The sequence below is a fragment of the Tursiops truncatus genome, chromosome 3 (assembly GCF_011762595.2).
Source record: "Tursiops truncatus isolate mTurTru1 chromosome 3, mTurTru1.mat.Y, whole genome shotgun sequence".
In the NCBI taxonomy this organism is placed as follows: domain Eukaryota; kingdom Metazoa; phylum Chordata; class Mammalia; order Artiodactyla; family Delphinidae; genus Tursiops; species Tursiops truncatus.
Genome location: NC_047036.1, coordinates 51,134,694 through 51,160,681, shown reverse-complemented (window position 1 = coordinate 51,160,681; position 25,988 = coordinate 51,134,694). Strand labels below are relative to the sequence as shown.

General features: G+C 37.1%; 1 protein-coding gene across 3 annotated transcripts in view; it reads left to right on the top strand.

The window, feature by feature from the left end:
- SREK1IP1 (SREK1 interacting protein 1) overlaps window positions 1-25,988 on the top strand; it is an 84,914-nt gene that overhangs the window by 4,360 nt on the left and 54,566 nt on the right. For all 3 annotated transcript variants that reach the window (XM_073802156.1, XM_019929982.3, XM_073802157.1), the window contains exons 2-3: window positions 6,295-6,342; window positions 24,065-24,208. In XM_073802156.1, coding sequence (XP_073658257.1) covers window positions 6,295-6,342; window positions 24,065-24,208 — 192 coding nt within the window. The remainder of the gene's footprint in view (window positions 1-6,294; window positions 6,343-24,064; window positions 24,209-25,988) is intronic.

Sequence of the window (25,988 nt, the reverse complement as noted above, 5' to 3'; positions counted from 1 at the left end):
TCATTAGATAGTGAATTAAACTTCTCCATGTCTCTTCTTAAACTGGTAAGATCTATAGCCTTTTTCTTCACAGGTTATTTGTATTTTGTGAGGCAAGCAAGTGAAAGCATTTAATACATTTACTTAAATGTTAGCTCTTTCATGCCAGTAGTTTAAAACAAGAAATTCTTTGATTTACTTTTATCTCTTCTTTTGAGGGTCAAATGATTATGAAGGCATTTTTAACTGAAGGTGGGGACATCTGCTCTTTTAAAATGTTTACATCAGGGAACTCATTTAACCTATTTTTTTAGTATGCAGAGAATTTTTTATTTCTGCTGTTCTTTCTGTTTTGCCTTCAGTATAATCTTTGGGGAATCCCAAAGAAAGGATTATATCTATAAATTCTTAATATAAAGCAGTGGAAAAGTTTAAATACATGGCATTTTACTCTGCATTCAACTTTAGCAGAGTACATAGCTATATACATATTATATAGCACCTCTATGGTATAAAATCTGGCCACGATTTGAATTTTAAAGGCAGAAGAAATTGAAGTTATCTTTAAGGGTCACCAAATTATAACTAAAATTATTACTGAGTAACCAAATGTAAAATTTTAAGTTTTACAAAACAAAAGGAATCTAATTTGAATCTAATCGAGTTAAAAATGAAAAGAATGGACAGAGGTGATTACAATTGCTAATTACTTACTACAAAGAAAACTTAGTTACTTAAGCTCTTTACTTTTAAATTTAAATGATTACAGAAAATATTTTAATTATAAAGAAAGCTTTTACAGGCTTCCCTAAAATCTAAAATATACAGCATGAGAGAAATATAATATTAAGTTCCAAGCATCACTGTTAAAGTTCCCAGTGACAAAATTGTTGACTTTGGAAACAGGTGATGTGAAATTTCAAGAGAATAAATTGAGGTCAGTATGATAGCTTGCCATACCTTTCGGGGCCAGTGAACAGCCTAAGGCTACTGTCAGGAACACTCCATCCCTTTGTCTCACGTTTTCTCATTCCTTTTATTTTGTCCCTGCTTTTTCATCTTTTTTAACGTTTCTCTTTTCACTTCCTTCTTTGTCCTACTATTACTTTTTTTTCATTTTATGCTACCTACTAAAGTATAATTCATATATGTGAAAATAAAATGCACAATCACAAATGTAGAGCTTGAAGAATCGTATGTATAATAAAGATTTTGAATATTTCCATCATCCCAGAAAGTTCCCTGTGCTTCCATCATTTCCCCCTTCCCAGCAGTCATTATTTTCATTTCTTTTGCCCTTTTATTCCTTTTCTTTTAGTGCCTGTCATGCCTCAGGTGGACCAGTGACACTGCGGGCACTAGTTTCATAGCTGGCAATTGGGAGCAATAGAAGTTACTGATTCCCAGCTGTTGAAGTATTTTCTTAAATTTATAAGCTCAAAGCAACAAAGACTTTTTGAGGACCCCCTAGCAACTCTACACCAGGCTAGGCACCAAGCTGTATACAAAATGTAGCATGGTCCCAAATCTAGAGAAACTGACATTCTCTAGTCCTTTAAGTTACTGGGAGAGGAAGGACCCCTGCCACTCAAGTTCAACAGAATTCTAGATCAGAGTAAGGCTTTGTTAACATATAACAAATACAATAAATAAAGACCTCTACAATTTGTTCCTAAAACTATCAGTTAATAAAATTTTGTTGAAAATCTGCAATGTAGCTTCTCTGAAGAGTTTGCAAGTGCAATCATTGCCTTTTGTCAAAGAATGCTTGCATGACAACACCTTTTCTTAGTGTTGGGGCTAAGGGAAGTTTCTGGGTTTGGTTTTTGAGAAGGCAATTCATTCACGTTTCACATTTTAGAGATACAGAAGGTCTATAGTGACGTGTCTCTCACCCTTTCTTCAGGTAACCAATGTATATATCCTTGCAGAGATTTTTTTCTTTACATATCTCTATTAATATAATCTATATATAATCTATCGTATATGTAAGTGTGTAGGGATATATATATATTATATATATAACCTATATTATATGTAACATGTAGGGATATATATATATATAATTTCCTTTCTTTTATACAAATGGCAACGTTCCGTAAATACTGTTCTACAGTTTGCTTTTTTTCTCTTTATATCTTAGAGACCATTGAATATCATTAAATAAAGAACATCCTTATTCTTCTATACCAAAATTGGAGACTAAATTATTTCTACTTTTTTTTACTGTTACAAACAATGGTGCAGTGAATAACTTTGCACATAAGCCTGTATGCATTGGTGCAAGTAAATTGAGTGGATTAATTCCTGGACGTGGAAGTGCTGTATCAAAGGAATATGTACACTGGTAGTTCTGATAGATTTTGTCAGCTTACTTTCCATGGAGATGGTACTCATTTTTACTCCTACGAGCGATACATGTGCGTATGTCCCCCCACACCCTCTTCAACCTTTTCAATTTTTGCTGTTCTGATAAGTGAAAATGGAATCCCAGTTTAGATTTTAATGTACATTTCATTTATTATGAATAAGGCTGAGCATCTTTCTGTATGTTTCAGAGTTGTTTCTATTTCCTTTTCTGTGAACTTTCTGTTCAGTTCCTTTGCGCATTTTTTTCCTATTGGTCATTGATCGCTTTCTTAATGCTTTGGTGGGTTTTATAGAGTAGGGATAATTGCCCTTTGTTGGTGCTATGAGTTGCAAATGTTTTGTCCCAAGTTTTCATGTGTCTTTTTGAGTTTGCTTTTAGTGGTCTTTGCCATTCAGATTTTGTTAGGTAGCCAATTTTTTTTTTAATGAGTATATGTGTTCTTTATTAGGATTCTCACAAGAATGAGGCACATTAGCACTGTCCTTCTGATGTGATAGAGAATATGTACATCTGACCCACATCATGGCAGGAAATAGGCAGGGGTAAGGGCTCTCAGAGCGGGTACCAAGTGTCCACTGAAGAAATCTCCATTCACCAAAGCAAGGATGTTTCCTTGAATTCCATCATCTCTGCTGTAGCTTCCGGTTCTCCATGACTGGCCCAGAATCCTCCATTCCAGAACCTCTTGCCACACCTTCAAGACCTAGGTCACCTGTCCCATGTCTCACTCACCGAGGCGCCTCTGGAATTTTGTAGCATATCTCTTTGGTATGTTGCTGCCCTGCCACCCTCAGAGGCGTAGGTGGGGGTTGGGGGAAATATATTACCGATATGTAGCCAAATTTGTAAGTTTTTATTTGATGGCTTTTGAATTATAGGTCATGATTATTTAATGGCTTTCGGATTGTAGGAACATTTCGAGGGAGGCAGGGTCTATTAGTCTAGCAAACTTTGAAGAAGAGTGAAACAAAGAACAGCACGGGAACCTAAGATGGGGAAATGGATAACTTGTCAGAGTCAGGGCCTCCCTTATAGTCTTGCTATTCAGTTTGACATGGATCTCGAGTACCATTGTTATCAGCAGAGTTCTTGTTCTAGACAACAGAAACTGACTAGTTAACTTAAACAGAAAAGGAAAGATACCAGGAAGCTCACAGACTCTAAGAAAAGGGTGGATAATAGAGGCTCAGAAAATAAACAAGAGCAAGGGAACCCGTAGCCAAGATCCTGCCCAGGCCTAGACCTGGTTAGGGCTGCTGCTGCCAGTGGCATTACTACCACTAGAAACTGGATCCTGACAGCAGAATGAACTAACTGTCCCCATTTCATTGTCACTTGTCTCAGATTTACTGTGTCTGCTGCATCGGATTCAAAGTTCCAGGTAAAAGTATTTAGTTGGCCAGACAGTTGTGAAAATGATAGACAAATGAAGCTTGAAATCTTAATTTAGCCAAAGGCTGGTGAGGAAATAGCTGGTATGAAATTATTTAGAGTTCTTGTTATACTTCCCTTTCATGTAAAAAATTACAACCTTATTAAAGAAGGTGAACTGCTCTGAAAAAGTTTCATATTTTGTTCATTCTAAAAATAGGAGATACTTGAATGATAAGTTTATCGATGGCTTTAGTCAAAGATGAGTTAATTTCTAATACATGCTGAGATGAGATCATTTCGAATCTGTCCACTGTAACATTTTGAGTTTGTTGTAGGAGAGGTAATGGTGCATTTAGCACAGTTTTGTTCAGTATTATTCAGTGTCTGTGGTTTCTGTGGAAACGGACTTAACATTGACCCGGATTCTCTGAGCATCTTTTTCAACGTGCAGTTATTTCATAATGAAAGAGCCTGATTGTATTATTAATCCAGTTTTATACCACAGTTCTGCTACAATGCAGCTTATGTGTTTCTACACTCTGCAATAAAACCCACAAGGTTTATGGAAAAAAAAATGAGGTTGGGGCACAACACTTAAAAACTTCATCAGTGTTACATAAAAACTCATAGGAACCTATCTGCATATGTTAATTGGTTAAAAGATACATAAATACTGCAATAAACAGGACACTGTACCTTTTAAAAGACCTGAAGTTGGGCTTCCCTGGTGGCACAGTGGTTGAGAGTCCGCCTGCCGATGCAGGGGACACGGGTTCGTGCCCCGGTCCGGGAAGATCCCACATGCCGCGGAGCGTCTGGGCCTGTGAGCCATGGCCGCTGAGCCTGCGCATCCGCAACGGGAGAGACGACAGCAGTGAGAGGCCCGCGTACCGCAAAAAAAAAAAAAAAAAAAAAATACCTGAAGTTTGCTGTGGAAGAGGAGTTCAGAAGAATTGTAGCTTATGAGTTGTTCTGAAGTAGTGGTAGGAAGGTAATAATACAAAATCAGATGGGAAGTTATAACACCAGATGTGGGTGGGTGCTGCTCACAGCACACGTGGTGAACTGAAGTTGCTAGAAATGTTTGAGATGTGTCCATGTATGTTTTGAGGCTCAGAGCAACTGGATGCAAGTTTCTGTATTCACCTAGTGTATTTCATGGACACTTTGCCCTCAAATTGTTCCCTCTTATATCAGATGCATTGGAACAAATTTATGTTTTTTTAAAAAGCATCGTAGCAGAATGGACTGTATTTTTACTAGAACAACTCAACAATGTATATTTTAGGAGGAAATGACTAATATTTGACTTTATACCATTAAAGAAATGGTTTGAAAATGATCTTTCTTTTAAAATTAAATGTACTACATTTGTACTATATGTACTTTATTATTAAGCTGAGATATCTCCATTTGAAGGACTTAGGAGTTAGATGCCCTTAACTAAGAAATAGAGTAGTACTGTACTGGCCCTCTGATTGGTTAATGGAAGCCCTTATTGGAGGTTAAATTTGGTTTCAACTACATATACGTACAATGGAATATTATTCTGTCATAAAAAGGAATGCCATTCTGGTGTGTGCTACAGTATGGATGAACCTTGAAAACTTTATGCTAGGTAAAATAAGCCAGGCACAAAAGGATAAATATTGTATGGTTCCACTTATATGAGATACCTAGAACAGGCAAATGCATAGACACAGAAAACAGAATAGAGATTACCAGGAGCTAGAGGGAAAGGGGAATGGACAGTTATTGTTTAATGAGCACAGTGACTGTTTGGGATGATAGTGATAAAGTTTTGGAAATAATAGATAGTGGTGATGGTTGTATAACATTGTGAATGTACTTAATAGCATTGAATTGTGCACTTTGAAATGGTTAAGATGGTAAATTTTTATGTTATATGTATGTTATCACAATAAAAAATCAGTTTTATTTCCTCTGTTATTTGTATCTTCAACGTTACCTGTATGTACCACTATTTATACAGAGATACTGTAAATACTTCTAAACATTGATCACACTGAATATGTGACTAGTTTTTTTCTCTTGTCAAAATTTGAGTACTGAATTGAGATGTTTCTTACAATACCTAGCAATTAAAGTATGTTTCTGGAATTTCACCAATTCCTTTAAGAAAGTTAGAATTTTTTTTCTTCTAAGAGTAAGCAGAAAAATATTTGTTAACCTGCATGTTTACGTATATATCTAGTCAGTTAATTATTTTACATTTGAGAGAGAGGCCAGAGTACCCCAGAATTTCTTCTGCAGTGTTATAGAATTCCTGGAATGTTGAAGCTCTTGACTATAGTACAGCATTTCTGTTGAATTAGAGAAAAATATCTTCTTTAAGTATTTGTCATGGAAATAATTTGAATAAATTAGCTTTTCCACTGATTTCTAATAGTTATAATAATTGAGTAGTATTCTAAGCTAGGTCAGAGATGATTTTTTTTTAAGAAATAAATTCTCTAACAAGTGGTTTTCTCAGCTTTTCCATGTGATGAAATGTTTGTTCTTATTACTTATCTATATGTCTCCTAAAATGTTATCCAACTGTATTTCAGGTTGCAACAAGGACAGTGTCCGAGCAGGCTGTAAAAAATGTGGCTATCGTAAGTACATTAAAAAATTGCATTTTGTGCAGTGAATCATTGCCTCTTTGGGCAATATGATTTAGCATCCTGATTTCAGGGCCCTGAGCATTGTCCTTTAGCCCTGTTATTTAGCTCAGGTTTGCAGATAATTCAGAAATTCCTCTGTCAGCACCGAATACTCACTTTTCTTCCCTGCTCTGGACCCAGTGACAGGTGGCTATATATCTGGTGACTAGCAAAAATGTCGTGAAGTACAAGTGGAGTAGTAGATTTAGGAGTCTGGCGAAAGTATATTCCCCAAAAAAGTACATAGATACTTATTCTTTTATTCCTTATCCTTGTAGATACTAGGCAAAGAGGTGAAAGCAATGAAAACTATTTATGAAAGGTTTTCCTGTTTATTGAATTAACTCTTTAATAAAAGGGTGAAATTGGTCCCAGAATTTCTGCTCACTGGTGAAACCTTGATTTAAACAATCAACCTCCATTATGATTAGTGAAATGGAGTGGAAAAGTAAACTTCGGCATGAGCAATTATGTAGTCTAAATTTGAACTTATGTAGTATAAACAAGTATCATTTCCCTAGGTAAATGTAAAAATTCCTAAAGACTTAATAACAGCTCTAACAGTAGCATTACCCTGTTTTCTAAGTTGTTTGGAGAGCATGCAAATGAGCCTGGATTGTTGTTTATACTCCCATTCATAGCAGAGTTATTTTGTAACGAAATAAAGATGCTCTTGTATGGAAAAACAAATTTATTTTTTCAAATCATGTAATAAGAGAGCACTTGGGGCATGAATCTCTATTTGAAGGGCTAAGAATAAAAGCATGCTAGGAGAACCAAGTCACATGCCTTCAAGCAAAGGCTGAAACCTGGCTCAGTTGAAGCATGCTCAACTAGCAAAAGTGGACGTATAAGTCTACATACCCTTCATATAAATAAAAACTCCTGAAGAATGTGCTTGCATGCAAGAAATGAGTGCAATGATGTCTTTTCTGTTTTTTAAATTTGCTTATATTTATTTATGCTTTGTTTATGTTCTTTCAATCCTTGCTAACTTCATTTCTTTATTCAAGACTTAAGATTAGGAGTACATACGTAAGGAGTAAAACCACAAAGAAAAGCAAAGAAGACATACATAAGTGAGGCTAGTGGTTATCTGGGGGAAGTGGGGGACAGCAAGTGGTTTGTGGGGGGAGGGCACACAGAAGATTAATTAGGGTTCTGGTAACAATCTGTTACCTAACCTGAGAGATGGGTATGCAGCTATTTACTTTATTAATTCTCTTTCAACTGTAAATATTCATTGTATATACGCTTCTCTATGTATGATGCACTTAATAATAAAGATTGTTTGAATTTTTACATTAAAAAAAGACTTAAGAAAGTACTATATATATCGATGCTGTATTCACTTCACAATCTAGAATGGATTTCCCAGTCTGTCTACTAATATCAGTTCATCTACTTGGACTCCTTTTAACTTAAGACTTGTAGGAAAGCAATTAAAATCATTTTTTTGGAAATAGAATTCTTGTTGATCTAGTTTCCTCATTGCTACTTTATATTAGACAATAATGGAAACATCTGTAGTAATTATAATTTATTTAGAGAAGCCAAGTAAGCAAATAGTTTTGACTGTCTGTCCAAGTTTAGTGCCTTCTGCTATATTATTCAAATCTTTCTTTTGATTTTGGTGATTAAATTATAAACAATTTCTAATTTGTCTCCTGTGGAGAAATTTAGTAATGTTTCCCTTCTGGGTTAAATTTACGTCTTACAGCTGCTAGAGATGAAAGTCTTCTCAGTGTACACCTCTTTCTAATAGAAACTACATTTTAAAAATTATCTGTTATTTGGAGGCTAGAATCTTTGTGTTGCTTGTAGAGGTAAGTCAAAGGTCAACAAAACCCTTCAAAATGTTTTTAATGCCTAAGAATTTGAATATTTGTCAGTGAGGTACGAAAGAGTATTTTCTCTCTATTATTGTGAAAAGAGTGGTTTAGCTTGTACACTTTTTAAAACTTTAATACTTGATTGAAAAATATTGTCAGTATGTTTCAATAATGGTTATATTGTTTTTTAAAAGTTTCAAATTAAACATGAATGTGTTGCTAGGTTAACATGGATCTCACTTTTTCGTGGCAGAATTTCCTCAGCAAAGTTAGAAGAATGGTCATTTCTATAATGAGTTTTTATTTGAATTTTTTTGAAGTTGGCAACTTCTGAATATTTAAAAGCTACAAGGACGCTAAGCCTTTGTCCATGCAATAAATGTCTCAGATAATTATGACAGTTCTCAGAAAATATGCTAAAATGAGTTTCAATACAGTAGACTCAGTAGTTGAGCATTTGATTACAGCAATAGGAAATAAAAACATTTTATTTAACTTAAAAATGCTAATCTATTGATATAATATACAGTCATGACCTTTTCTTTGCCATGGATCTGCTAATTGGTGTTACACACAATCTTTTGAGTAGAAATCATATTTGAAATGTATTTTCTACTTTTTGTAGTTTGTTTCTTCAAAGATGAGCAAGCAGTTAAGATACTTGTAAAGAAATCTGAGTGCAGAATCCTTCTATCATTAGTTCTCAACTAGAGGTGATACAGGTTCCCTGGAAATCTGTGAAGGTTTTTTTGTTTAGTTGCCCATAACAACTGTCATACCGGAGAAGAGCAGTATGACATTTAGTATGTAGGGTCCAGGAACTATAAATATCCTGCAGTGTCTTGGACAATGAAGAATTGTCTGGCCCAAAATGCCAATGACACCCCCTTTGAGAAAAAAAGATACCTTTTCTCACTGTTTTAGGGTTTTTTTCTCCTATCTTTACAGTCTTCTTACCAAGACCTAATTTGAAAACTGCTTTTTTAAAGCAGTTCGTCTAAATCAAGCCTTTCCAGAAGTACTGCTTTGTTTCATGGAAACAACTACTCTTTTTTTTTCCACATTCATTTTTTTTTTACTTACATGATATTATATAAACAAACTTTGGAACAATGAATAACAGACTCTTGGTGGAGTAAAATATCAACAGATGAAGTAAAATAGATAGGCATGAGCTGAGGAAAAAATGATCAAGAAGGTACAATGCCAGGAGAAGCAGGACTGGGCAGCATCATATAAGCCAAAGGAGTAAGGGTTTTCAAGGTTGAGGAGAAATGTCAGGTGTAACAGATAAGATCTGTGAGAAATAGATTGAAAAATGTTCACTGGATTTGCCAGGTAGAATGCTTTGCTGACCTTAGCAAGATCAGTTTAAGTAGAGTTGTAGGTCATGAAACAAACTTTGTAGATTCAGGCCTGAATAGTGAGGGATAGGGCCTATGTTATTTCCATTTTTCAAGAAATTTACATGAGGAAAGTAGGGTACTGTCTTAAGGTCCATATGGGGTGCTATAACAAAATAACACAGGTTGGGTAGCTTATAAACAACAGAAATGTATTGCTCACAGTTCTAGAAGCTGGAAGCCCAAGTTCTGGATACCAGCATGGTCGGGTGAAAGCCCTTTTCCAAGTCACAGATTTTTGTTGTATCCTCAGTTGGCGGAAGGGGCTAGGGATCTCTCTGGAGTCTCTTTTAGAAGGCACTAATCCCATTCATGAGGGTACCACCCTCAGAGCCTAATCACCTTCCAAAGGCCCCACCTACTAATACCATCACCTATGGGGGTTAGAATTTCAACATATGAATTTTGGGGGACACAAACATTCATACCATATTGAATAATTCCTAGAAGGGAATATGGGATAAATGGAGGGTTTTATATTTGAAGTATAAAATGTATATATAGACCAAGGGGATATTAGAAGAGATCTTGTAGATATTGGAGACAAGAGAAGATTATGGAAGTTTCTCTTAAGAGGTATGACAAGGATACCTCTTAAGTCTGGAGGAAACTAGGTGAGAAAAATATGGTTGTTTTCAGGTGCAGAGACAAAGTAGAAGGAGATGCTGCCTGTTAATCTTAATTTTCTTTGTAAATTAGGAGGCAGGATCATCCGTTTTGGGAGGAGGCACTGAGTGGGCCAGGGAATGGTCGAAGAATGATTTAAGTCAGGCATTAGTTTGGAAAAGTCATTAAGGGAAATAGGGGAGGAAGTTGACCAAAGACAAATAAAAAATTAAAAAGTTTGTGTTTGTGCTCATGTCCATGAATATGTGATTGTGTTCATGCATTGTTTGGCTGCTCAGGGGTAGGCACGACTCAAAGAAAGGATAGCTTTGACCCAGATTAGTTGTTTTACAATGAGGTACAGTAGAACAGGAATATGAAAGAGTCAGATGAGGCTTATAAAAGAGTGTTCAGATGGTCAGGAATGATAGACTAAGAGAAAAATGAAGGGATTAAGTGACTGAAGTCTTTAACGAGATTCAGAAACAGATCTGTGCATGGGTGTAAGGGAATAAGGAAGCTAGAAGGATAAAAGGTTATAGTCAAAGTACTATAATATTGGAGTTTAAAATTTCAGACATGAAACGGTTCCAGGTGATGACAAGGAGCCTTGTGTGGCCATGGCATCTAGAATGTCAAGGAGCTGAGAAAAGCCATCCAAAGCCATAGGCTGTCCGTCTAGGCTATGGAAGGTCTTAAGGTAAAGAGCTAGAGTGTGAGTCAGGCTCCAACAATTTTGGTGGATGGGGCTGTTACACAGCAGCAGAGGGCTAGCTGCAGGGGAGCGTAGGGGACTGCTATGTGGAAGCAGTGTTGAGGAGCCTGGAGGATGCTAATAATACAGAGGTAAGCTGTAAGCTGTCTGCAGGAAAGAGCCAAGTATCCCTTAAAAAAAGCAGTAGAGGGGGCATTCTGTGAACAGGTAGCACAGTTTGTTCACCAGGGATTGCAGGTTTCAGAAGCTGTCATAAAAAGATGGGGAGAGAAGGGGGTGATGATTAGTTAAGTCAGAGGAATAGAAAGAGCAATGTGTGGATAAGACTTCAGGGAAGTGATATGAATACAGAGGCCTGCACTTTTGGGTGGGAACCAAAATGATAGGGATGTGAAGTTTCGGGAATTAACTAGGTTTAAGAATTCAGAAGTTTATAATGTAGCTTTCATCATCTCAAAACTCAGGACCTTAGGTAGAGACAAAGCCTGGTAAAAATTAATACTTGTTAGCCTAGTCTGTACACTCTGTAGGCCAAGGAAGAAGTGCATGGGCACCCTAATTATAAAACAAGAGTTTTTTTTAATGCGTTGACACATTTTTATCTGCACAGTCTAAATGAAACTGTAGGTTTTATTGTTACTGGACACTTAGAGTTGCCCACATAGCCACTCCTTGAGTGAGAACAAGAGAGAATATGCCTTTGCTTTTATTGGTACAACAACTGGTAAGAACCTGGTACTGTGTATTGAATATCTGCTTGGTGCTAGGGTCTGTACTAAGCAGTTTAAAGATATGATTCATTGCATTTCATTCCTAAAACAACCCTGTGAAGTAGGTTTCATAGTCTCCATTTTTATGAACATTCAAAACCATTGGTCTGGCATGTAGGTACAAACCTTAGCTGGCAATTACTAGCTGTGTGACTTTAGGCAGGTTACTTAACCACTCTGTGCTTCAGTTTTGTGTCGGTAAAATGAGATAATTATAGTACTTAGTTCCATAGACTTGTTGTAAAGATTAAATTAGTTAATTCAAGTTTTACATCAATACTTTGCCAAAAATCATTATTATTGATTATTATTGTTACAAATAATTACTGTGACAAATCAGAAAACAGGCTCAAGAGGATTACTCTGTTATTAAATAGGAAAACTGAAAATTGAAATCTGGTTATTAGTAAGACTTCATACTGTGCCGTGGTGCTTTTTTCCCCATTTAAAAAAATTGTGGTAGGAGATTGGTTCAAGATGGCGGAGCAGAAGGACATGCACTCTCTCCCTCTTGCAAGAGCACCAGAATCACAGCTAACTGCTGAACAATCATCAACAGGAAGACACTGGAACTCACCAAACAAGATACCCCACATCCAAAGACAAAGGAGAAGCCACAGTGAGATGGTAGGAGGGGTGCAATCATAATAAAATCAAATCCCATAACTGCTGGGTGGGTAACTCACAAACTGGACTACACTTATATCACAGAAGTCCATGCACTGGACTGAAGGTTCTGAGCCCCACGTCAGGCTTCCCAACCTGGGGGTCTGGCAATGGGAGGAGGAATTCCTAGAGAATCAGACATTGAAGGGTAGCGGGATTTGATTGCAGGACTTCAACAGGTTTGGGGTAAACAGACTCCACTCTTGGAGGGCACATGCAAAGTAGTGTATGCATCAGGACCCAGGGGAAGGAGCAGTGACCCCATAGGAGACTGAACCAGACCTACCTGCTAGTGTTGGAAGGTCTCCTGCAGAAGCAGGGGGTGGCTGTGTCTCATCGTGAGGACAAGGACACTGGCAGCAGAAGTTCTGGGAAGTACTCCTTGGCATTAGCCCTCCAAGAACCTGGCATTAGCCCCACCAAAGAGCCCAGTAGGCTCCAGTGTTGGGTTGCCTCAGGCCAAACGACCAGGTGGGAACCCAGCCCCACCCATCAGCAGACAAGCAGATTACAGTTTTACTGAGCTCTGCCCACCAGCAGTCCCTCCCATCAGGAAACTTGTAGATAGCCTCATCCACCAGAGGGCAGACAGCAGAAGCAAGAAGAACTACAGTCCTGCAGCATGTGGAACAAAAACCACAGTCACAGAAAGATAGACAAGATGAAAAGGCAGAGAGCTATGTAGCAGATGAAGGAACAAGATAAAACCCCAGAAAAACAACTAAATGAAGTGGAGATAGGCAACCTTCCAGAAAAAGAATTCAGAATAATGATAGTGAAGATGATCCAGGACCTCGGAAAAAGAATGGAGGCAAAGATCGAGAAGAAGCAAGGAATATTTAACAAAGACCTAGAAAATTAAAGAACAAACACCTACAAGAATTAAAGAACAAACAAACAGAGATGAAGAATACAATAACAGAAATGAAAAATACACTAGAAGGAATCAATAGCAGAGTACTGAGGCAGAAAAACAGGTAAGTGACCTGAAAGACAGAATGGTGGAATTCACTGCTATGGAACAGAATAAAGAAAAAAGAATGAAAAGAAAAGAAGACAGCCTAAGAGATCTCTGGGACAACATTAAACACAACAACATTTGGATTATAGGGGTCCCAGAAGGAGAAGAGAGAGAGAAAGGACCCGAGAAAATATTTGAAGTGATTATAGGTGAAAACTTCCCTAACATGGGAAAGGAAATAGCCACCCAAGTCCAGGAAGCACAGAGAGTCCCAGGAAGGATAAACCAAAGGAGAAACATACCGAGGCACATAGTAATCAAACTGACAAAAATTAAAGACAAAGAAAAACTATTTTTTTGTTTGTTTGTTTTTTTACAGTACGCGGGCCTCTCACTGTTGTGGCCTCTCCCGTTGCAGAGCACAGGCTCCGGACGCACAGGCTCAGCAGCCATGGCTCACGGGCCCAGCCGTCTGCTGCATGTGGGATCTTACTGGACCAGGGCACGAACCCGTGTCCCCTGCATCAGGAGGTGGACTCTCAACCACTGCGCCACCAGGGAAGCCCCCAAAGAAAAACTATTGAAAGCAACAAGGGAAAAACAACAAATAGCATACAAGGGAAGTCCCATAAGAGTAACAGCTGATTTCTCAGCAGAAACTCTACAAGCCAGAAGGGAGTGGCATGATGTATTTAAAGTGATGAAAGGGAGGAAACTACAACCAAGATACTCTACCCAGCAAGGATCTCATTCAGATTTGACAGAGAAATCAAAAGCTTTACAGACACGCAAAAGCTAAGAGAATTCACCACCACCAAACCAGCTCTACAACAAATGCTAAAGGAACTTCTCTAGGCAAGAAACATAAGAGAAGGAAAAGACCTACAATCCCGAACCCAAAACAATGAAGAAAATGGGAATAGGAACACACATATCGATAATTACCTTAAATGTAAATGGACTAAATGCTCCCACCAAAAGACACAGGCTCTCTGAATGGATACAAAAACAAGACCCATATATATGCTGTCTACAAGAGACCCACTTCAGACCTAGGGACACATACAGGCTGAAAGTGAGGGGATGGAAAAAGATATTCCATGCAAATGGAAATCAAAAGAAAGCTGGAGTAGCAATACTCATATCAGATAAAATAGACTATAAAATAAAGAATGTTACAAGCGACAAGGAAGGACACTGCATAATGACCAAGGCATCAATCCAGGAAGAAGATATACCAATTATAAATATATTTGCACCCAACATAAGAACACCTCAATACATAATGCAAATGCTAACAGCTATAAAAGAGGAAATCGACAGTAACACAATAATAGTGGGGGACTTTAACACCTTACTTACACCAATGGACAGATCATCCAAAGTGAAAATTAATAAGGAAACACAAGCTTTAAATGACACAGTAGACCAGATAGATTTAATTGATATTTATAGGACATTCTGTCCAAAAACAGCAGATTACACTTTCTTCTCAAGTGCACACAGAACATTCTCCAGGATAAATCACATCTTGGGTCACAAATCAAGCCTCAGTAAATTTAAGAAAATTGAAATCATATCAAGCATCTTTTCTGACCACAATGCTATGAGATTAGAAATCATTTACAGGGGAAAAAACATAGAAAACACAAACACATTAGGCTAAACAATATGTTACTAAATAACTAGGAGATCACTGAACAAATCAAAGAGGAAATCAAAAAATACATAGAGCTAAATGACAATGGATACACAATGATCCAAAACCTATGGGATTCAGAAAAAGCATTTCTAAGAGGGAAGTTTATAGCAATTCAAGCCTTCCTCAAGAAACAAGAAAAATCTCAAATAAACAATCGAACCTTACACCTAAAGGGACTAGAGAGAGAAGAACAAACAAAACCCAAACTTAGTAGAAAGAAATCATAAAGATCAGAGCAGAAATAAATGAAATAGAAACAAACAAAACAATAGCAAAGATCAATAAAACTAAAAGCTCGTTCTTTGAGAAGATGAACAAAATTGATAAAGCATTAGCCAGGCTCATCAAGAAAAAGAGGGAGAGGACTCAAATCAATAAAATTAGAAATGAAAACGGAGAAGTTACAACAGACACCACAGAAATACAAAGCATCTAAGAGACTACTACAAGCAACTCTATGCCAATAAAATGGACAACCTGGAAGAAATGGACAAATTCTTAGAAAGGTATAACCTTCCAAGCCTGAACCAGGAAGAAATAGAAAATATGAACAGACCAATCACAGTAATGAAATTGAAACTGTGATTAAAAATCTTCCAACAAACAAAAGTCTGGGACCAGATGGCTCACAGGGGAATTCTGTCAAACATTTAGAGAAGAGCTAACACCCATCCTTCTCAAACTCTTCCAAAAAACTGCAGAGGAAGGAACACTCCCAAACTCATTCTATGAGACCACCATCACCCTGATACCAAAACCAGACAAAGATACTACAAAAAAAGAAAATTACAGACCACTATCACTGATGAATATAGATGCAAGAATCCTTAACAAAATACTAGCAAACACAATCCAACAACACATTAAAAGGATCATCCACCATGATCAAGTGGGATTTATCCCAGGGATGCAAGGCTTCTTCAGTATACACAAACCAAGTAATGTGATACACTATATTAACAAGTTGAGGAAGAAAAACCATATGATCATCTCAATAGATGCAGCAAAAGCTTTTGACAAAATTCAACACCCATTTATGATAAAAACTCTCCAGAAAGTGGCCATAGAGGGAACCTACCTCAATATAATAAGGGCCATATATGACAAACCCAGAGCAAACATCCTTTTCAATGGTGAAAAGCTGAAAGCATTTCCTCTAAGATCAGCAACAAGACAAGGATGTCCACTCTCGCCACTATTATTCAACATAGTTTTGGAAGTCTTAGCCATGGCAATCAGAGAAGAAAAAGAAATAAAAGGAATAAAAATTGGAAAAGAAGAAGTAAAACTTGTCACTGTTTGCAGATGACGTTGTACTATACATAGAGAATCCTAAAGATGCCACCAGGAAACTACTAGAGCTAATCGAAGTTGCAGGATACAAAATTAATGCACAGAAATCTGTTGCATTCCTATACACTAATGATGAAAAATCTGGAAGAGAAATTGAGGAAACACTCCCATTTACCACTGCAACAAAAAGAATAAAATACCTAGGAATAAACCAACCTAGGGAGACAAAAGACCTGTATGCAGAAAACTATAAGACACTGATGAAAGAAATTAAAGGTGATAGAAACAGATGGAGAGATATACCATGTTCTTGGATTGGAAGAATCAATATTGTGAAAATGTCTATACTACCCAAAGCAATCTACAGATTCAGTGCAATCCCTGTCAAATTACCAATGGCATTTTTTACAGAACTAGAACAAAAAAATCTTAAAATTTGTATGGAGACACAAAAGACCCTGAATAGCCAAAGCAATCTTGAAGAAAAAAAAAAAAAAACTGACCTGGAGGAATCAGACTCCCTGACATCAGACTATACTACAAAGCTACAGTAATCAAGACAGTATGGTACTGGCACAAAACCAGAAATAGAGATCAATGGAACAAGATAGAAAGCCCAGAGATAAACCCACACACCTGTGGTCAACTAATCTATGACAAGGAGGCAAGGATATACAACGGAGAAAAGACAGTCTCTTCAATAAGTGGTGCTGGGAAAATTGGACAGCTACATGTAAAAGAAAGAAATTAGAACACTTCGTAGCACCATACACAGAAATAAACTCAAAATGGATTAGAGGCCTAAATGTAAAACTGATCCCTATAAAACTCTTAAAGAAAACATAGGAAGAATACTCTTTGACATAAATCACAGCAAGATCTTTTTTGATTCACCTCCTAGAGTAATAGAAATAAAAACAAAAATAAACAAATGGAACCTAATGAAACTTCAAAGCTTTTGCAAAGCAAAGGAAGCTACCAACAAGACGAATAGACAACCCTCAGAATGGAGAAAAATATTTGCAAACGAATCAATGGACAAAGGCTTAATATCCAAAATATATAAACAGCTCATGCAGCTCAGTATTAAAAAACAAACAACCCAATCCAAAAATGGGCAGAAGACCTAAATAGATATTTCTCCAAAGAAGACATACAGATGGCCAAGAAGCACATGAAAAGCTGCTCAACATCACTAATTATTAGAGAAATGCAAATCAAAACTACAATGAGGAATCACCTCACACCAGTTAGAATGGGCATCATCAGAAAATCTACAAACAACAAATGCTGTAGAGGGTGTGGAGAAAAGGAAACCCTCTTGCACTGTTGGTGGGAATGTAAATTGATACAGCCACTCTGGAGAACAGTATGGATGTGCCTTAAAAAACTAAAAATAGAATTGCCACATGACCCAGCAATCCCACTACTGGGCATATACCCAGAGAAGACCATAATTCAAAAAGGCACATGCACCCCAATGTTCACTGCAGCACCATTTACAATAGCCAGGTCATGGAAGCAACCTAAATGCCCATCAACAGACGAATGGATAAAGAAGATGTGGTACATATATACAATGGAGTATTACTCAGCCATAAAAAGGAACAAAATTGGGTCATTTGTAGAGACGTGGATGGATCTAGAGACTGTCATATAGAGTGAAGTAAGTCAGAAAGAGAAAAACAAATGTCGTATTTTAACTCATATATGTGGAACCTAGAAAAATGGTGCAGATGAACCAGTTTGCAGGGCAGAAATTGAGACACAGATGTAGAGAACAAATGTATGTAACACCAAGGGGGGAAAGAGGCCGGGGGGGAGGTGGTGGGATGAATTGGGAGGTTGATATTGGCATATATACGCTAATAATGTATAAAATGGATAATAAATAAGAACCTACTGTATAAAAAAATAAATACAATAAAATTCAAAAATAAATTGTGGGGGCTTCCCTGGTGGCGCAGTGGTTGAGAGTCCGCCTGCCGATGCAGGGGACACGGGTTCGTGCCCCGGTCTGGGAAGATCCCACATGCCGCGGAGCGGCTGGGCTCGTGAGCCATGGCCGCTGAGCCCGCGCGTCCAGAGCCTGTGCTCCACAATGGGAGAGGCTGCAACAGTGAGAGGCCCATGTAACTAACTAACTAACTAACTAACTAAATAAATAAATAAATAAATTTTGGTAAAATACATATAACATCATGTGCCATTTTAACCATTTTTAAGTATACAATTCAGTGGCATTAATTACATTCACAGTGTTGTACAACCATCGCCCCTATCTATTACAAAACTTTTTCATCACCCCAAATAGAAACTCTATAAACCTTAAGCAGTACCTCCCCACTCCTCCCTTCCCCCAGACCCTGGTAACCTCTAATCTACTTTCTATCTCTATGAATTTGGCCATTCTAGATATTTCATGTAAGTCGAATCATATAGTATTTGTCCTTTTGTGTCTGGCTTATTTCCCTTAGCACAATGTTTTTAAAGTTCATTCATGTTGTAGCATGTATCATAACTTTATTCCTCATTATGGCTGAATGATATTTCATTGTATGGATACACCACATTTTCTTTATCCATTCATCTATTGATAGACACTTGGGTTATTTTTACCTTTTGGCTATTGTGATTAATGGGCAATGAATTTTGTTGTGATTAATGGGCAATGTGATTAATGGGCAATGAATTTTGTTGTATGGGCAATGTGATTAATGGGCAATGAATTTTGTTGTATAAGTGTCTGTCTGAGTCCCCGATTTTGATTCTTTTGGGTATATACCTAGGAGTGGAATGCTGGGTCATCTGTGTGCAGCTTCTTGAGGAGTTGCCAGACTGTTTTCCACAGCAGCTCCATCATTTTATATTCCCACCAGAAATGTACAAGAGTTCCAGTTTCTCCACATTCTTGCCAACACTTACTTTCCTTTCTCTTTTCTTTTTTAAAAATTGTAGCCATCTTAATAGATGTGAAGGGATATCTCATGGTTTTCAGTTGCATTTCTCTAAAGACTAATGATGTTGGGTATCTTTTCATGGTCTTACTGGCCATTTGTATATCTTCTTTGGAGAAATGTCTATTCAGTTTCTTTGCCCATGTTTTAATTGAGTTGTCTTTTTCTTCTTGAGTTGCGGGAATTGTATATATACTAAATAGTTAACCTTATCAGATATATAAGTTACAAATCTTTTCTTCCACTCTGTAGGTTGTTTTTTCACTTTCATAATAATTTCTTTGCACAAATGTTTTAAATTTTGATGAAATCCAACTTATCAGTTTTATCTTTTGTTACTTGTGCTGTTGGTGTTTTATATGTAAGAATCCATTGCTAAATGCAAGTTAAAGAAGATTTACCCCATACTTTCTTCTAAGAGTTTTATGGTTTTAGCTCTTATATTGTTGTGGTCTTTAATCCATTTTCAGTCAGTTTTTGCATACGATGTTAGGTGAGGAGTTCAACTTCATTCGTTTACATGTGGAAATCCTGTTGTCCCAGCACCATCTGTTGAAGAGACTGTTCTTTCCCCACTGAATAGACTTGACACTCTTGTCAAAAAGCAATTGGCTATATATGTATGGGTGTATTTCTGGACTCTAAATTCTATTCCATTGGTCTATATGACTATCCTTATGACTCTATCACCCTGTTTTGATTACTATAGCTTTGTGGTAAATTTTGAAATCAGGAAATATGAGTCTTCCACCTTTATTCTTTTTCAAGATTGTTTTCGCTGTTCAGGGTCCCTTACATTTTTGTATGAATTTAAGGATTGGCTTTTCCATTTCTGAAAAAGCCAGGTTACTCTTTACAGTCAGCTACTAAAATGTTACAACTTGAAATGTCTCTACATATCTGTGGTCAAAATTTAAGTTTCTGGTCATCTAAGAATTTTCTGCTGAGGACCTCTCTGGTGGTGCTATGGTTAAGAATCCACCTGCCAATGCAGGGGACATGGGTTCGATCTCTGGTCCAGGAAGATCCCACATGCTGTGGAGCAACTAAGCCCATATGCCACAACTGCTGAGCCCGCGTGCCACAACTACTGAAGCCCGCACACCTAGAGCCCATGTTCTGCAACAAGAGAAGCCACTGCAATGAGAAGCCCACGTACCACCACAAAGAGTAGCCCCCAGCTCGCCTCAACTAGAGAAAGCCTGCACACAGCAACAAAGAACCAACGCAGCCAAAAATAATAAATAAATAACCAATAAACAAACATGGAGAGGATGTTGGCCCCGGGGGGTGGGAGCTGCTGGCAGGAGAACGTGGCTGAGGTGGGACCTGCTGGAAGTCACCGTGTCCAGGCAGGTCCACAGCCTGTTTTGTTTTTTTACTTTTTTAAAGAATTTTCTGCTCATTGTCTCCTGAGAGTCTATGTAGAAAAGAGGTCACGAGAACTATATTTTGGAATAATTTTCTAAGTTTGTTCACAAGCAACTTGTCTTATTATCAGTTTAGGGTCAGTTTCATTGAAGTAAGTCTAAAATGGGTGTGAGACAGACTGCTGTCAGTGTGGTTATTAAGTATTTTGTTTATATGAAATATTTATTACAATATAAGGTGTTTGGATGCAAAGCTAGGTTAAGTAAAGGAAAAATTGTATCATCAGGAGTTCTGATCAGAATGGCAAGCTGAAGCAACATAGAAAGTCCTCCTTTCTGCTCCAAAAACAGAGAGATACTGGAGAAAAATAGAGTAACAACAAAAATAAAAATAACCCAGGTGAAAAAGGGAAATCCCCAGGTGTTGGAAAGGAAAAGGAGCTCAAAGCCAGAGCAGGGAATGATAGCTGGAAACAATGAGGTCCACGGGCCTACTGGGTAGACATTTATGGGATACGGAGTGAAGCTTTAGACCCCTGTGGAATGGCAGCATGGCCAGAGTGGAGGCTCTTGTTTAGAGCCAGATTGCTCAAAAAAACAGTGAAGCAGGAATTAGAAAAATTCCATTTACTGTCTAGGGAAAGTGATGAGAAAGTTTACTGTGTTTAAGTTCCTATAAAATAATAATTAGAAGAAAAGGAATAATCGAGAATTGGTAACCTGAACTTATACCTTGTGTAGGTATGAGGAGTGAATTTATACTGCCCCCAGTGAGGCAGGTACTCTTTGTCGAAGCTAAGAAATTAGCATAAAAAATTGGTCAGGTATCAAAGTAAATTAAAAAAGTAAGGCCAGCTACATGTCATTATTAGTGAAACTACTTGGAAAACTAAAAACTGCATAGAAAATTTTAAAATAAACGGATGGGGGAAAAAGAGCAGATAGATATTAGGTTGAATATTGTTGATAATCAGCTGTTTTACTCACAAAAGTTGCAACTTCATGTGATTCAACTAATAACGGAGAAATTGACAAATCTATAGTGATAAAGGTACTTAAAATTATACTATCAGAAGTTATTATGCAAAAAAGTAAGATGGAGATTTGAACAACAAAATAGACATCAACAAATAGTGATGTATATTCTTTTAAAATACATATCAAGTTTTTCCCTAAATTTACTACATGATAGGCCATAAAAGAAATCTCAGCAAATACTAAAAAACTGATGTCATACGGACTCCACTCTCTGATAACAGTGTAATAAATTTAGAAATCAACAAAAGCATAGTCTGAAAGCTCCATATGTTTGGAAACTGAAAAGAACACTTCTGAATGATTCATTTGAAAGAAATCACAATAGAGAAAACTTGGTTCCAGCAGTATGGCAGACTGGACCCTTTTGTAAACAACTAAGAAACTTGTATAAAATATGCAATACATATTAGATAGATTAGTGTGCTAGAAGAAAATAAAGAATTAAAGAATACTTAGAGGCCAGCAACCAAAGGAAAGCAGAACGTCTAGGAGGTAAGTCTGAGGGTATTTGCTGAACCCAAGGTTCTTGAACTTTTATCGTCATGTATTGGCAGGGTGCAGGGAATAAAGGCAAGGTTCAGGGCCCCACCCAAGATTGGTACCCTACTAGGAGATGCTCTTGTATAAATCTAGGCCTTCCAAAAGGCTTCACCCTTAATTAAGAGAACTAGAAATAAATCCTAGTACAGAGTTGTAGTGAATCATTAGTGGGTTGTGAAATCAATTATGTGGTTTCTATCAGCATTGATTTTTTTTGAATATCACATGTCATAATGCTTCATGTAATTTTGTTTTAATTTTTGTGGGTTAGTGTGTATATGTATATGAATGTATGCATATGAATGTATATGAATATACTTGGTTGCATTGTTACTTTTTACCATCGGTCAGCCCTAGTCAAAAGAATTCAAAAGCTACTGCCTTAAAGAAGCTGTGCCATGTGTGCACAGAGAGACATGTATCGCTATGCATTTCAGCATTATTTATAACAGCAAAATACTAGAAGCAACCTAAGATCCTATCAGTAGTAGAAAGGGTAAATATATTTTTATATAATGGGACATTATTCATCAGATAAAAGGAGATAATTATATCTACTTATGTTAACATAGATAAATCACATAATTATATCTACTTATGTTAACATAGATAAATCACAAAACATAATACTGAATGACAGAAACAAGTTACAGAATGATAGGTAAGTATAATTGAGTTTATGTTAAAAAATAATAAAAATACAATATGCTATTTTGAAAAGATAAGACACCAACTTCAGTATACCAACTTCTGAAGAGAGAATGGAATGGGATTGGGGCAGGGTTCCAAGGGATGGTGCAAGCTTTCCAACTCTGTATGTGTATGTGCACACACACATGCAGTTTTTCACTTCAAAAAAAAATTAAGTGAATAAAACAAAATGTTAACATGTGGATGATAAGCACTTAGGTATTATTAGTGATTTTATCTCCTGTACTTTTTTGGTGTTTGTATTCAATAATATTTGAGTTTTTTATTGCATCATGCAATAAGTAGATAACTGTTGTAGTTTTTTTTTAATTAATTTATTTTTGGCTGCATTGTGTCTTCGTTGCTGCGTGCGGGCTTTCTCTAGTTGCAGTGAGCAGGGGCTACTGTTCATTGCTGTGCACGGGGATGTCATTGCAGTGGCTTCTCTTGTTGCAGAGCACAGGCTCTAAAGCACGCGGGCTTCAGTAGTTGTGGCTCGTGGGCTCTAGAGTGTGGGCTCAGTAGTTGTGGCGCACGGGCTTAGTTGCTCTGTGGCATGTGGGATCTTCCCGGACCAGGGCTCGAACCTGTGTCCCCTGCATTGGCAGGCGGATTCTTAACCACTGCGCCACCAGGGAAGCCCTGTTGTAGTTTTCTTATAGGGAGAATCTTTAAGGACTGAATGATGTCAGAATTAGAATCTTAGGTGTTCTTTTGAAGAACATGTTTAATTATGTTATTATGGCACCTTTAATTAGGTGACAGCTGTGTAATTGCATGAGTATAGTAGTCAAGCTGAGAAGCAAAAAGGTATATGGGAAAGGAATAAAACATAAAATCCAACATTGAAAATATTTTCTTTAGTACATAGTAAGTACATTAATTCAATATCCTGAAATCCATAAGAAGTAACCAGAAAGCATGCTTATTGAATTAGAAGCCCTGTTAAAGAAAAGAAAAGGTTTTCTGAATGTTTCATTCAGGTAAAGCAAACTACCACCCACTGAATAAAAGTTAAAACTAAACATTATATTACTAAAATTGTAACTTGTTGCTTAGTGAACAAACACAGCAAAAAATATAATGTATCTATAGTTTTGTCATTCATATTTTTTTGTTTGTTTTACTTAGCTGGTCACCTGACTTTTGAATGCCGCAATTTTCTCCGAGTAGACCCCAAAAGGGACATAGTTTTGGATGTCAGCAGCACAAGTAGTGAAGAGAGTGATGAAGAGAATGAAGAACTGAATAAACTGCAAGCATTACAAGAAAAAAGTAAGCAATACCTTTTTCCCCCTCCATCCTTTAAAAATGTTTCTAAATGTTCTACTGTATTATGTCATGTTTATCTATTGTTCTATTATATTTGTCATTAAGATATCTTTTGCCTCTTATGTAAGAAGTACTGCCTAGGTAAGGAAATTGTAAGTACTTTGCCCAAAGTCAAACAGTTGGTCAGTGATAGAACCAACAGGCAAGTCTATTTCTGATTCCACAACACAGGTTTTATTGTGTTTTGTTTTGTTTTTTGTTTTTCCATCTCACTGTAATGTATCACATGGTACAAAGAGTCTGATTTAAGATTTGGTTTCTATTCCTATTTGGCTACTTTTTAGTATGTGACTTTTAGCAAATCACTTAACTGCTCTGAACTTCAGTTTCCTTGTGGGATAACACAAAGGATTGGATTGTCAAATCACACTCATTCATATCAGAGATCTTAACAGTGTCAAGTTTTACTGATACCATTGACCCTTGAACAACATGGGTTTGAACTGCATGGGTCCACTTTTATGCAGATTTTTTCAGTAATACATACTGCAGTACTATATAAGCTGTGGTTGGTGGAATCCACAGATGTGGAACCATGGATATGGAGAAACCGCATATATGGAGGGCAACTATAAGTTACACTTGGACTTTGGACAGCATAGAGGGGCAACATCCCTAACCCCTGCGTTGTTCAAGGGTCAACTGTAATTTCAAGTATACAAGTGATCACGAGGCATAGGCAAAGCAGCAAGAGTTTCAGGACTATAGTACAATATCCCAGGTACCCACTCTGGCCAAGGTTAACAAACGGTTTCTATATTACTTACACGAAAGAAAGAATTTTGGTCATGAAGCATCTCAATTTTATGCCCATAGTTACATTTTCCAGGGATTATGGATTTGTGCCCCATAAATCCCTAGATTCCAGGGTTATTTGCCATAAACAATCTTAGACATCCTGCTATAAGCCGTTTATAAATAGGAATTCTCTTGCCAACAGCTTGATCATGGACTTCTAGCTTTCAGAACAGTGAGGAAATAAATTTCTGTTATTTAAGCCACACCCCTTCTCCCCCCACAAAAAAGGATTCTCTGGCTAGCAAATAATTTATTTCCAGGAAGTCTGTCATTAGCATGTTGATGAAGAGATTTGACCAAGTTACCTTCTTTCTTTCCTGGGACATTGTCCTTTCCCCTCAAAAAGAGAACAGATTTCAGACCACTGTTTAACCATTTGTTTCCCATCTTGTGTATAAAATAACCTATCCTTGCAATGGGGTTTTTAGGGATAAAATGTGATGCTGTATGTAAAAATATTTTGTAAACTACAAAATGTTATATGGTAGTTGTCACACAGAAGCAAAATGAAACTTATTTCTATATGGGTTTAGGCATGGCATGAGAGAGATACAAAAAAGGTTAAACTTATTCTAGATCATCAGAGAACAATAAATGCTTAAAAATTTTTAACCTTTCCATATTATATCCAGTGAAGGCAAGTGAAAAAGTCAAATGCCAGGGTACTAGGACAAGCTGAGAAGGCAGAAGAGGGATAGTGTTCCAAAGAAAGCAAACAAGAGTAACAGTAAATATGAGTATATACAGCTTAAGGGTAAAGATAGCTGCTCGAATATAAATGCTTACTTCTGGGACTTCCCTGGCAGTCAGTGGTTAAGAATCTGTGCTTCCACTACAGGGGGCACGGGTTCAATCCCTGGTTGGGGAACTAAGATCCCACATGCAGCAGGATCTTTATACATAAATAAAGATATATATTTACTTC